The following is a 13,731-nucleotide window of genomic DNA, read 5'->3' as shown; positions in this document are numbered from 1 at the left end:
AAAAAATGTACGGTCACCTCTTTCCGATAAAAAAAGCTCACGGCGAAATGTGCTACAGTGAAATGTTTTACGCACAATTTACATGTAACCGTAGTATATCCAGTTACATATTATGAGAAAATCAAATTTAAAAGATTTGAATCAAAGAACGAAATCTATCTCAGAAGCTGATATTAAAAAAACGTTTCACTATAATGCAATCGAAGCAAAAAGAACCTTACTGAATACGGTAACTACAAATGACTGCATTGCAAGTTCATTTGAAGAGAACTTCACACTTGTACAATTAATTTCAGAGTTTCTCAATTAGTTAGTTACATACGCGATTATATGCAAAGTAAACCTTGAATGCATAAAAATTCATAGCATTGGATAGCAGTGGCGAAAGGTGGAGATAGGCTGTTAAGATTCAACTTAAATAGTGCACACTAATCTTTGTCAGTCATACTTATTTGTTTTCATCGAACTAAGACTACAATATGTATGTATAATATACTGCCCTTCTAAGGAAGAAGGCAGTAACTCGCAAAATTTGTGAAATTGAGTTATGAATGCCATCCGTTAGGTAATTTTTAAAGATATATATTCTGTTCACTTTAAAATCAGTATTATCAGTAAAATACCGTTAAAATCCTTAGTGAAAAAATAGACATCTTCTAAAATAATACATTTTTTTTAGCAAAAAGGCAGTAATTGCACCTATTCATTGCAGTTACTGCTTGTTTATTATTACTTTGTATTTTAACATCCTGCTAATAAAAATTACCACGGTTTTTTTTATTAATTAACACAGTACTAAAGTTTGAGAAAAAATACATTATGTCATTTATCTCGAAAGTGTGTGAGAGTCAGTTACTGCCTTCTTCCTTAGAATGGCAGTATAGTGTTTGTTAGTTTTTAAATTTCAATTAAACCCTGTATAATCCATAGTAGATAATAGTCAAAAAATATTTTATAGATAGAACAATATTTTTTATCGATTATGGTTCGGTTTAGTCAGGGCTTAATGAATTTTAAAAAAACTAACCAACACCGTCTGTAAAGTGGGGAATGGGACAACTGGACACCAGGACAATTGGACGCCGCACTGTCGTAGACACGTAAACAGAACGTAGACGATGAATTTTAACCAGTTTCTATCTACCACTTAGGAGTTTTAATTCATTTTATTCTTAACATAATGTTTTTCATTGCGGATTGAGAATTACCATGCCTATGGCTTTATATAAAAATAAAAAACTCTTTTTTTGCTGGAACTTAAACATATGCACAATTAAATTATTATTTACGTGGGCATATTTAAATTCTCACCAACTATTAAATCATAATATAATAATAATATATTTTTTTTTTTTTAATAGTATGTATAAGTACCTAGCGTTTATTTATTTTCGAATTGCGTGGCGTCCAGTTGTCTCGGCGCCAAATCGTCCTGGACCCGTAAAATGTATTCTTAATTCAATGAAAACAAATAAGTATGACTGAAAAAGTGTGCATTATTTTCGTCAGATTGCCCATAGCATACCTAAACTAGTTTGGTTTAGGCAGGGTTTACTTATTGAATTTTAAAAACTAATAAGCACCATCTGCAATTTGTATTCTTAGTTGAACGAAAACAAATAAGTATGACTGACAATGATTATTGTGCATTATTTATGTCGAAACTTAACAGCCTACCTCCACCCCTCGCCACTGCTATCTACTTCATTTCGAGTGCTTAAAGTCAGACAACGTTATCTACAAAAAAGTGTTTTTTTTTTTTTTTTGAGGTAACGTTATTTTACATTTAGTCAAACAACGTAATGTCAATCTTTTCTAATTTCTTATTAAATCGTCAGTAAAGTTTAACGTTAACTTCATAAGTTACCCTTGTTTTCATATTTTTTTAAAACTATCCCTATAAATTTTAACATCATCATAAGCAAGATAAATGTACAATACACAATAAATTATAAAATATTAACATTAGGTGTTAAATAAACATTTCCCTTGAATCTAAAATAACGATTTATGGCTCTCCTGTAAAGTTGCACTTTTGTAGATAGTGTTGTTTGACACTAAGCCCTCGATTTCTACAATTACAAAGAAGACTATGGAGAAAATAATAGGCAAAGTACTAATGCCACATACTCGCTAATTAGTGGGATAATAATATATAATATATCGTCACTGTTCTGGCAGAAGACACTAATTCGAAAAAATGACATATTGAGTTAGTACCAAAATGTTCCTTATTTCAAACTTTACCGTCTGGAAACCTTCTTAATAAATAAACAGTCTTTATTTTAAAGTCATCCTTTTTACGATTACTTAATAAACTCACGTGATAGACCATTATTTCAAACTTTTTAACAACTTCAAAGTCAAACTACTCAAAACTAGTATTCTCCAGTTAGTGCGTTCTGCCAGAACAAAGACGATATACATAATTACCAAAAATAAATAAAGTTTTATTTAATAAAAAATACCTAGCTATGTTACAGCCAACAATTAGGTATATACTGCCGATAAAATATTAAAAAATAACAGACACTGGCAACTTTCACAACATTTTTACATCTTGCAAGAAAAAAAATACAAGATGGCGATCTGTATGTAATTATTTAATGATACAGTGAACCACTATAGGTACTATTTTTTTATTCAAATATCACCAAGACTTGTAATTTGTCTTTTCTTCAATAAAAATCATATAAAAATATATAATAGAATAATATATTATGTAATAATTATTTTTATGTACTTACATATTTTATAATATTATTTTAATGTCTTCAAGACACAATCTTAATATTCAATATGTATATGAGAAAATATAGACACGCTTACCACTTTAAATATTGTAACTGTAAATTCTCGGTGGAAAGACATTGTATTAATTGAAATAAAATACGATATTATCGTCTGTACCTCAGAGCCTTAAGTACCTACAGATTTTGTACCTAAGAGCGCGATGCGGAACCATACTTAGACATGTAAGTCGCTAAGATACGCGCCTAACTTTAAGGGGCCGATTTCGACGACCTAAGTTCAGTGAGATAAATATATCGATGGTCTAATGTCAATACTTCGTATCTGACCTATATGACGAAAATGACTTTTTGATATACTAAAAACAAAAAAAATACTGCCCATTGACCGCAAAATTCCCATATCTATAGCAGTGGCGAAGGGTGGAGGTAGGCTGTTAAGATCCGCCATAAATAGTGCACATTAAACTTTTTCAGACATACATATTTGTTTTCATTGAAATCAGACTACAATTTACAGATAGTGTAGGTTAGATTTTAAAATTCAATTAAACCCTGAGAAACCAAGCCATATCATACATAACTTTGAGTATTTTATAGATAGAATAATATTTTTTATTTATTATAGTTTGGTTTACGCAGGGCTTAATGAATCAAAAAAATGAACCAAAAATATGTGTAATATGTAGTTTTAATCCAACGAAAACAAATAACTATGAATGGAAAATTGTACACAATTTTGTCGTATTGCCCAAATTAGACCAAATCTATTATGGTTTCGTTTAGGCAGGGTTTAATTGATTTTTAAAAACTAACTAATACCATCTGTAAATTGTAGTCTTAGTTCAATAAAAACAAATACATATGACTAACAAAGTTTAGTGTGCACTATTTATAGCGAATCTTAACAGCCTACCTCCACCCTTCGCCACTGATCTATAGTTACTTTAACAAAAATGATACAGCCATTTTAGTAATTTCCCGTATCTGAACATTGCAGAAATAAACCTGTAATAGCCCGTATCTTGCCTCTAAACTGTCAAGCGTGTCGCATGACGTGTGTTGAATTCAGCTTCAAAATGTCACTTTCGAATTATTTAAAAGGTAAAACAGTAAGTAATATAACAAATTTAGATGTTTATCTTTAAATATATATCACATTTTATTGGATGTTATCATTATATTAGGCGCTATGTGCTATGCTTTACCACTTTTTACGTTACAGGTTATTAGCATGCTATGAAGTTACAACATGTGTGAACTATAAACAGTCTGATACGGGATATTAAATATTTACTCTTTTTAGCTTCCTGCATAATTTGTAAAAAGTCACTTACGGGATATTAACATTAGGCTATCGATATAAATAATTCTTATTACATAAGTGGCAGAGAGAAAGAACATGTGACGTATTTTTCTTGTTAGAACGGTTTCGTAACGTCAACAGTTCTGCATCGCACTCTAAATTATCATACCTGTCAAGCCCAATAAACACGTTTGAGTATATTCATATCATTTAATCCCATTAAATGCCAAGAGGTATTAGCATGGCGGTACCCAGCAGGACGAGCGAATTTATATTAAAAAATAAACCATTAATTATAAACATATTAAGTATTTCACTATGATTCTAAGAGATGGCAGTGTGTGTACAATATATTAAATTATTTAAAATAATCGACCATGACTAATGTAATGAGTGTAAAATACAGCGTATATACATGCTCATTTTCTATAGCCGGTCTTCCGCGCACGATATTGGCATACGTCCGGTTAAGGGCATGAAAAATCATAAATTGTGTTTTTGGACTTAACGTAGTCTGGCTCTCAGATACAGCTGTTATATTACTTATTCTCCAGTTATAAAGTTATAAACCGGTTAAGTTTATAATTAAATAATGTATCTACTTACTTAATACAGAAAACAAGATTAATTCCAAAATTTACTAAAACATTTTAAACAATATGTATCTAATGATTAAATGGTAAACGGCCGATATTCAAAATACAAAATTAAGTATAATATATAACACGATATTAAGTAAATTAGTTTCGAGGCACCGATAAGTATTAGATTTCAAATCTAAATTTAATATTAATAAACTTCGTTTAGAAACGAAATTGGTAATTTACCAATTGGCTTTCGTAATTTCAAAATTCTCCTCTCCTAGTAACATTTTAAATGGCTATTTCAATAATCATTCAATAGCTGTTCGAACAAATCGATGACCAATGATAAAATTGTTTATGGTCATATCTTATTGTGCTCCCCTTCACCATGGGCCAAGCAAGACGAGTGTGCGGTCATCATTATATATGCATTGTTTTTGGCCGGAAAATGTTCACCATACTTCAACACAGTGTCGGTATTTCAACACGCATCAAAGGGCGTCAAACATTCGCCTTGTTTGGTTCAATATAAAAGGGGTTTTACAGTCCCAAACGTAGGTAGCTGTAAAGCTGACAAAAATAAAACTAACAACTACAACAAAACAAAAATCTCAATAGAGTGACGCTAGCGTACATGCCAAGAAGTTGGACAGCAAGAACATGATAACAACGTGGTAACTTCTGATTTTAAATACACTAAGCCCCCTTTAAGGAAATCTTACACTTCCCCTATCGTCGTTGCTAAGGTAGCATAAAGTCATATGGTTACATTACAACGTCAGTGGCGAAAGGTGGAGGCAGGTTGTTGAGATCCGACATACATAGTGTATACTGAACTTTCCCAGTCATACGTACTTGTTTTCATTAAACTTTGAATACAAATTGCAGATGGTGTTGGTTAGTTTTTAAAATTCAATTAAATCCTGCGAAAGTTAAACCATAATAGATAATAGTCGAAAAAACTCATATATATCTAAAATTTTGCCATTAAATCATACATAAATTCGGATATTTTATAGATAGAATAATATTTTTATCTACTATAGTTTGGTTTAGGCAGAGCTTAATAAATTAAAAAAAAAATACCACCAATTTGTGTAATAATAATATTATGACATTCGTTATCCAATGAAAATAAATTAATATGAATGAAAAAGTTTGCACAATTTTGTTGTATCAACCAAAATATACCAAAACTATTATGGTTTGGTTTAGGCAGGGTTTAATTTAATTTTAAAAACCAACCAACACCATCTGTAAATTGTAGTCTTAGTTCAATAAAAAAACAAATATGTATGACTAACAAAGTTTAATGTGCACTATTTATGGCGGATGCAGTTAAATCATAAATATTTTTAGATATTTTATAGATTTTTATCTATTATGGTTTAGTTTAGGGAGGGGAACATGTATTTTAAAAAACTAACAAACACAAGCTGCAATTTGTACTTTTAATTCAATGAACACAGATGACTGCGCACTATCTACACATTGTAGTTCAATGAAAACAAACACGTTTGACTGACAATATTTAGCTAGCACCATTAATTTTAACAGTCTACCTCCACCCTTCGCCACTGCATGACGTCATATGGAATACATCATTCCGCTGTCAGATAGCATCGCTATATCGACTGAAACTCCCCTATCAATTCTATAGATAAGTTACTCTAAACAACACAGGATTCCAATTCCGTTACTTACATACTAACAATGTGTTTAGAGTTTAGACACTCAAAAATTGTTTTATATAATATATAATTAAAAATATTCAATTATCAAAAATAGGATAATATTTTTATAAAAAAGGGCCTCTTAAATAGGGCAAGATTATGTACATATAATTATGTAATTCAATATTTATGTAATTATTTTGGAATTCAAGTCGAAAACACTGGTAGATTAATACATATAGGTACATAATAATTACAGTTTATGGCCCAGATGCAGAGATGTCATTAAATTAACCTAAGTAATATAAGTAAGTAGTGGCAGACTTAAGAAACACATCAGCGCATCTATTATATACATAAGACTGCTATCGACGGTAGTTTTTCATATGTTTGTATCAAAGTATTATAATTAGTTAGCCGTCTAAACAGTCAAAACTGTCTATCTCACTCTAAAATTTAGCACACCTAAGAGAGGTGCTGTTAATAAGACATAGAGCACTTATTGTAACAATTACAACTGATTATTGTAATTGTTACAATAGGTGCTAATACTTTGATACAAAACTACCATCGATAGCGGGCGACAGCAGTCTTGTGTATAGAATAGATGCGCACTTGTTAAAATAAAACGAAACTGAATTCCGACTGAAAGTCAAGTCTATTTATTGGTCACCTAACGTTAAGCGGCGGTTAAGTATGACTTAGCATCTGGCCCTATGTAAACAATAATAAATAGACTTACAAAACATCACTGTAATCATACTTGTGTTATGATTCCATAAAGCAGTGTTTCCCAAAGTTAGTTCATCAAACCATCGGCTTTAAGGTTGCTGCAGTCTATCTAGAATGTTAATTTGCATCTAGTACCGGAACACGACTCACCAAATGGGAAACACTGATTTAGAAATAACTCTATATAACTATGCGTACACACTTGCATGATGCGGCAATAACGCAGCAGACTTTGATGTTTAGAAACACAAAGATACGGCAAACGTGGGGCATATTCGCATGCATCACTTAGTGCCGCGGCGTGTACGCAGCATAACAACACAATGACAGATCATTGAATACTTCTTCTCCTTCTAATTTAGTTAATTTCCTAATTATTCTTTTGTTTCCTTCAACTGTCTTTAAAATATTTCACAAGATATTTTAAACATACGTAACATTATAATAGCAACAAAAATGGCGGACTGCATTGGTCAGATCATCATGAACAAATAAAAAAGAATGGTGTCGGATTGGATTGATCAATAATTCGGCACTCTAAGTTGTCATCCACTTGATCGTGTCCGGAAATTTTTATGTATGCAGTTCGCCGTATCACATTTCACCGTGAAATTTTGTATCGGAAATATATAATCGTATATTAAAGACTGTCCAACCTCTTTGGTTCATATAGTACTAACATAAAATTCATGTCTAAATAAAACACGGTTCTTGTCAGTTTACACTTTACAGGAAGCCAGCGGCAAACAAATTTTGAAAATAGCCGATATACTGTATTATTTGTTAGGTTAGGTTAGGTAAAATTGGAATATTTTGTCTGCAATACTCCACAAACAATGTGTAATTTTATCATCCCTTTCCGATAAGAAAGCTCACGGTGAACTATGCTACGGTGATATGTAATACAGTCGAACTTAGTTATTACGAGGAAGATGGAACCGAACATTTTTCGCACCACGTTCTATTTAAGCATAGAACATAAAAAACCTGAAAACCATCGTAAAAATCCCCGAAACAAGCATGGCATTCATAAACTACAAAAGAAGTTGTTTATTGTAATGAAGTGCTGAGCTGTTGGCGCTGGTACGTACCTACTGACTTCACAAAGCTTGGATTTTTTACATGCAATTTCAACCGTATGAGTGGACACTTTTTTAATGTTGTCGGCGAAAACACGAATTAGGTATATACTTAGACACTTAACTAGTGTCATAAACGTAATCCGATCCCGGCGGCATCGGTCTAGTTAACTGCCCGGTCAGATTTTCTTGCTCAGGGTCGAAAATGTTGTTTTTAAACGATCGACACATTAACTAGTCTGCTCGGTATACCCGAGAAGTAGCTCGTTATAAAAGTGAATGGAGAAAATTTTATTATAAACAAAAATGTCAACGAATGTTTCCTCATTACATCCGAAATCTCGCTATTTCCGTGATCGTAATAACCAAGTTCGACTGTACGTACAATTTACATGTAAACCCACTTGATAATATATCGTATCTTATACACTAAGACGAACGCTACAGGTGTCTTCTCTTTCATCTGACTGAATACTAGCGTCTTTAAAAACTGCTAAATATCACACATTTTAGTAGCCATATGCTCTACTTACAAAGCAAATATCACATAATGAACAATGTTTATTCATCAATCATCTTGATGTCTTCGTTTCGGTGGTTCTTGAAGTAGGCTTCCCTCGCGAGGGATAGCAAAAGTTCTGCGTTTTGATTGCCGGTTTCGGCCACCATTTTGGTTAGGTAGCCATCTTCTTTCTGCAGTAGCTTGTACGGGTGGTCGAACTCCATCATCCTCCCATTGTCCATTACCAGGACCTGCAAAAATAGAAATAAATTTAACTTTTATTACGCCACTGACAATTATTACTTTAGGTTGTGATCGAGAATTCACAAGAAATTATGAGAAATCTTGAATCTCATTTCTAGAGGATTTTTCACCACACTTTATGTTGAATATAATGAGTATAAGTGTTAAAAAAACTCAAATAAATATCGTTTGAAATGGAATTTGGAAATTTTAATCCTCTGCTTCTTTCTGTCTCAATAGAAAGCCCCCAGCAGTGTTCCCATCTTTTCAAAGTGGAATTATAGGACAGAGCCTCCAAAATTATAGTATTTGGGGAAAAAATATAGTACGCGTTGTCATCTATCATCAAAATTTGTAGGTTTTGTTCCTCAGAAAAAATAAAATAACGGAGAATTTGAGAAACTCCGAGAGCCCTTTTTATTTAGGTACCTCTTCCAACCAAAAATACTTACCGAAGAATTCAAGAAATTTCATTTTAAGCCAGTCAAGGGATTTTTTTACGTTTTTCGAGCAATTATTTTTCCAAGTTCTCCAAATCTTCTTATATTGCGAAATATAGTAGGTATTTTGCACCAATTTACTGAAATTTTAGTACTTTTTACATATTTTTTCCGATATTCAAAATTATAGTATTTTGCGCGTACTATAACTGTTTTATATCAATTAGTTTAGTTAATTAGATTTATACCAAAATTATAGTACAAATACTATAATTATAGTACGGTTGGCAACACTGGCCCCCAGTAAGCACCTTCACTTAGTTGCTCCAGCACACCGACACTTTTCCTCTGCTTCGCCTTCCCCAGAGGCTACCCAAAACCACCAGTCTCTCCAAGTTACCCGGTCATAAAAAAAATTATGGTTCACAGTCAAACGTAAGGCCCGTTTCACACGGGACACCTGTGTCCAGCCACTGGTGTGTCGAGCGACTGCATTTACACATAAATGAATGGGCGTGTTCAGACAGAGACACGAGTGTCGCGTTCATTTATATGTAAATGCGGCAGCTCGACACCAGTGGCTGGACACAGATGTCCTATGTGAAACAGCTCTAAGGTCCCGTGAGACACTCGATTAAGTCTGGGTGTGTGTAGTTTGACAGACCCATTAGCTTCAAAAAAGTCCTGACGTATACTTCTGCTAAACTTGATAATCTTACCAATCCAACGGGCATATTATGGTTATAATAATATAATAATTTATTATGATAATTTGAGAGGCTTAGAAACAATAATGGCAGTTTACATTTTCGTAAATTGTTGGCGTGTCATTAAAAATGTTTTATATCTTTCTAATATGTACCTATGATTTATGAAAAAAATATTTTTAAATGTTGTTCATGTTGTAAAAATCTTAAAATCTCAATATGTAAGATATTTTTATTGACTTGGTAACATTTTTCAAAAATGAAAACTGCCGTTATGTTTCTAGAGTCCTCATTTGTTCACCTTATCAGAATCCATGATGGTGTTGAGACGGTGGGCAACTGTTAGGACGGTGCAGTTCACGAACTTACTGCGGATCGTCTTCTGAATGAGGCTGTCGGTGCTGCAAGCAATAATCGACAATTAATGACTATTATCAAATCGTTAACATAAAATTTATGCCAGAATTCCATCAGTTTACAAATATACAAAATAAGAAATTATTCTGACTTCTTATAAACGTACATCGCCTAGCATTTTATCAAGTGAGTAAATGCAGACCCCGCCATACCCCTTGCTGATTCTAAGCTCACTGAAATACCACCATCGTTGGCAACTGTGGCACCTTAGTATTTGAACCTAGTCATAAGCTCGACGGGCAAATCAGAAACCTGCAGGGAAGTGTTGGCATCAATGCATACAGCACTGCACATGGATTTGGTCTTCACCGCATTCAGATGAAGACTTACACGATTCAAGTTCGCGGCGAGCCTGTTTACGGTTACCTTCAACCGTCCGAACGTCGGGTAAATCTTTGATTTTAAAAAAAATACATTTTTTTTTTGTAATACAGTACTCTCTCAGTAATCTGCCACCCCAAAAACCAGACAAGTGTCCAATTAGTGAAAGCGGCGGATTATTGTGCATACATACAAAATATGGTAAAAATTAAAACTGGTATTTTGTAAAAATAGTTTTTTTGAGAAATTTGTACTAGCAAATTACGGTTGTATTTACAATCAAAATCAAGTATTTACTAAATTATACATATTTATAAACTAAATTTATTAACTAAATATTAAACAGTAAATCACTTGACATAACTAGTTTTTCAGTGAGGCAGATATTCTCGAATGGCTTAGGATTCCTGGCTTTCCCTATGACCAAAAGCTTCATTTTGTGTGTCCCAGTTGCATTGGAGCACGGCATAATTTGTGATGCGGTCCTTGGGCACTTTCCTCCCTGGTACATTGCTTTCTTCACGATGAACGTACATTTTACGAAGAAGTTTCCAAAATAAATCCGTCTCATCTGCGTTGTATACTTGTACACGGCGGACTACTGAATTTGAAAATCGAATACCAGCGAATTATAGAGTTTGATTTTGTGCTTTCAACTAGTAAAAATAACGGCGGGTTATGGTAGTTGTCGGATAATCGAGCGGCGGATTACTGAGAGTGTACTGTATATCCCTAATAAGCTGAGCCTCCACCAATAAGATTTGTGTTTGTAAATGAAACATGGTACAGCCATCTGGCGCTTGATAATAGTTGAAAACTTACTGTGGATCGACATTGGCCGTCGCTTCGTCAAGCATCAGAAGTCGGTTGTTCCTGAGGAGAGCTCTGGCCAGGCAGACCAGCTGCCGTTGCCCCACACTGAAGTTGGAACCTTCATCCATCACCTTTGCCTCCAGACCAGCTGCACTGCTCAGCGACTCTTTCAACTCCACCTGCACGAATGACATTAAATCAATCATTAATAGCAGATATTATCAAGCATCTATTTCTAAAAACCGATGAAGCCATAATGTAGTCAAACTATTCTATGTGGTATTTCACACAGTATGTTCTCATCTATAACTCCTGAAATCTGCCTAATCAAAACGCAAAACAAAAAAAGTTACGTAATTCAGAAACACTTCAGAAAAATAAAAATCTTTAAAGACTGCCGGTGCCAGGTGGAACTTAAGCCCGCATCTATCAGATTTCCATTAATTACGACGAAATTAACTAATTATCGTACAACTGAAGCATTTTTTAAATTACATTATTATTAATAGGCGCATACTGATTGAGTGACTGACTCGGTCAGTCAGTACGGCTCGCCATAGAAAAATAACAGGCACTCCATATAGGCAAAAAAAGCACCATCTATCCAGCAAAATCTAAATTACAAATAAATATTATAGTAAAACCGTGTCTTAAAACGTAAATATTTAAAGCGAGTTACCTCGTCCAAAGCCTGCCACAGAGAATTGTCTGAGAACTCTTCAAAGGGGTCCAGGTTTCTGCGGAGTGTTCCGGAGAACAACACAGGATCTTGCGGGATTATGGAAATCTTTCTTCTTAAATTCTGCAAATTCAATGTGCATTGTCAGTACTAAATCAGGCCAATTTTACATTGATAATTGATTGGTTTATAAGGGCTTTTATCTCTATAAACTGCGACAAATTTAAAAGGTGCATGGCTAATAATTGTGTTTATGTATCCATAACTCCCCTCTCTATCATATCTAACCAATGACGATAATAGATTGTATTTTGTTTAATTCATCAACATCCTAAGTTACTAATTATGTACCATTGTTAAGAATATTCGATTGGTGTGATTTCGACTTATGCAACGTACTTGCTTAATATTTTATTATTGATCAACCCCAATTTATCCACCTTATCAAGCTGTGTTACTACACACATATTAACCCTTGTACATGAACAAAGCATCGCGAATATTGCTTATGTATTTTTTTATATTTATAACATTGTAAATGATTCCAATACCATTCAACTTGTTCAAACTTAACTCAGCTCTATTCTACGAGTTGTTTCACTGCGGACCGAACTCTCCTGAGTTCTTTTCCTTTTATTTACACCATGTAACTTTGATATTAATTGAAGATGAACATCCACAGAGTCTTATTACTAACATACACCTTCCAATGGATCACGTGATCACGGATCAGGGCTCATTGGTAAGGATTTTCATTGCCGAACACATAACAATAATTGAAAAATTAAACTGAAAAAGGACCAAATTTTCAAAAAAATTGTGGGTTTGATGTGGGTGATTGTAATACATACCTCTAATGAAATATCTTTGGTATCAACATTGTCGATGATGACTGAACCCTCTCCGTACGCCAGCCGGAATAACGCGGAGATCAATGAAGATTTACCGGCACCAGTTCGTCCAACGATTCCCACCTGTTGAAGAATGATTTGGATGACAATTAAAAATACCAGAACACGCCGTTAAGCAAAATTTTAAGAAACTTACCGTCGTCGGGAAAATTTGTCGGAGTCACAACATGTCAGGAATCCACCCGACATAATGTAATTTTAGGGATAAAGGCAAAAAACATTTTATATAACTTTTATGTCATACAATTATTGTAGACACAGTAAAACCAGAAATTAAACGGGGACCGAACACTTAAATTAAATAAGGTTACATGTGTTTGCTTTGGAAGTCTGGCATTTACTATGACAATCCAATAGTTTCGAGTCGATACTACAGATGCTTTCTTCAATCTACAATGTTACTTCTGGCGGCTAATTTTAAAGCTTGATCCTAATTCCTTATTTTGTCCACAGGTGTCACTATAACTCGTCGTTCATGTACACTGTATAAATGACAATGTACCGCCAAATAAAGTCAGAATCCGAATTGAATTATCGGATAGTTTCAACACAGTCACACAATGGCCACAGACAA

General features: G+C 33.6%; 1 protein-coding gene across 1 annotated transcript in view; it reads right to left on the bottom strand.

The window, feature by feature from the left end:
* Nucleotides 1-7,414: 7,414 nt before the first annotated feature.
* LOC147068909 (ATP-binding cassette sub-family C member 4-like) overlaps nucleotides 7,415-13,731 on the bottom strand; it is a 108,876-nt gene continuing 102,559 nt past the window's right edge. Inside the window, exons 22-26 of the mRNA XM_085951254.1 lie at nucleotides 13,098-13,220; nucleotides 12,247-12,369; nucleotides 11,577-11,746; nucleotides 10,318-10,417; nucleotides 7,415-8,877 (exon numbers count right to left, since the gene is read on the bottom strand). Coding sequence (XP_085807380.1) covers nucleotides 8,686-8,877; nucleotides 10,318-10,417; nucleotides 11,577-11,746; nucleotides 12,247-12,369; nucleotides 13,098-13,220 — 708 coding nt within the window. The 3' untranslated portion in view covers nucleotides 7,415-8,685. The remainder of the gene's footprint in view (nucleotides 8,878-10,317; nucleotides 10,418-11,576; nucleotides 11,747-12,246; nucleotides 12,370-13,097; nucleotides 13,221-13,731) is intronic.

Source organism: Rhyacophila brunnea, unplaced genomic scaffold (assembly GCF_057557595.1).
Source record: "Rhyacophila brunnea isolate RB1 unplaced genomic scaffold, BYU_Rbru_1.0 scaffold_24, whole genome shotgun sequence".
NCBI lineage: Eukaryota > Metazoa > Arthropoda > Insecta > Trichoptera > Rhyacophilidae > Rhyacophila > Rhyacophila brunnea.
Note: the sequence above shows the minus strand (reverse complement) of the source record. Positions and strands in the feature narration are given on the sequence as shown.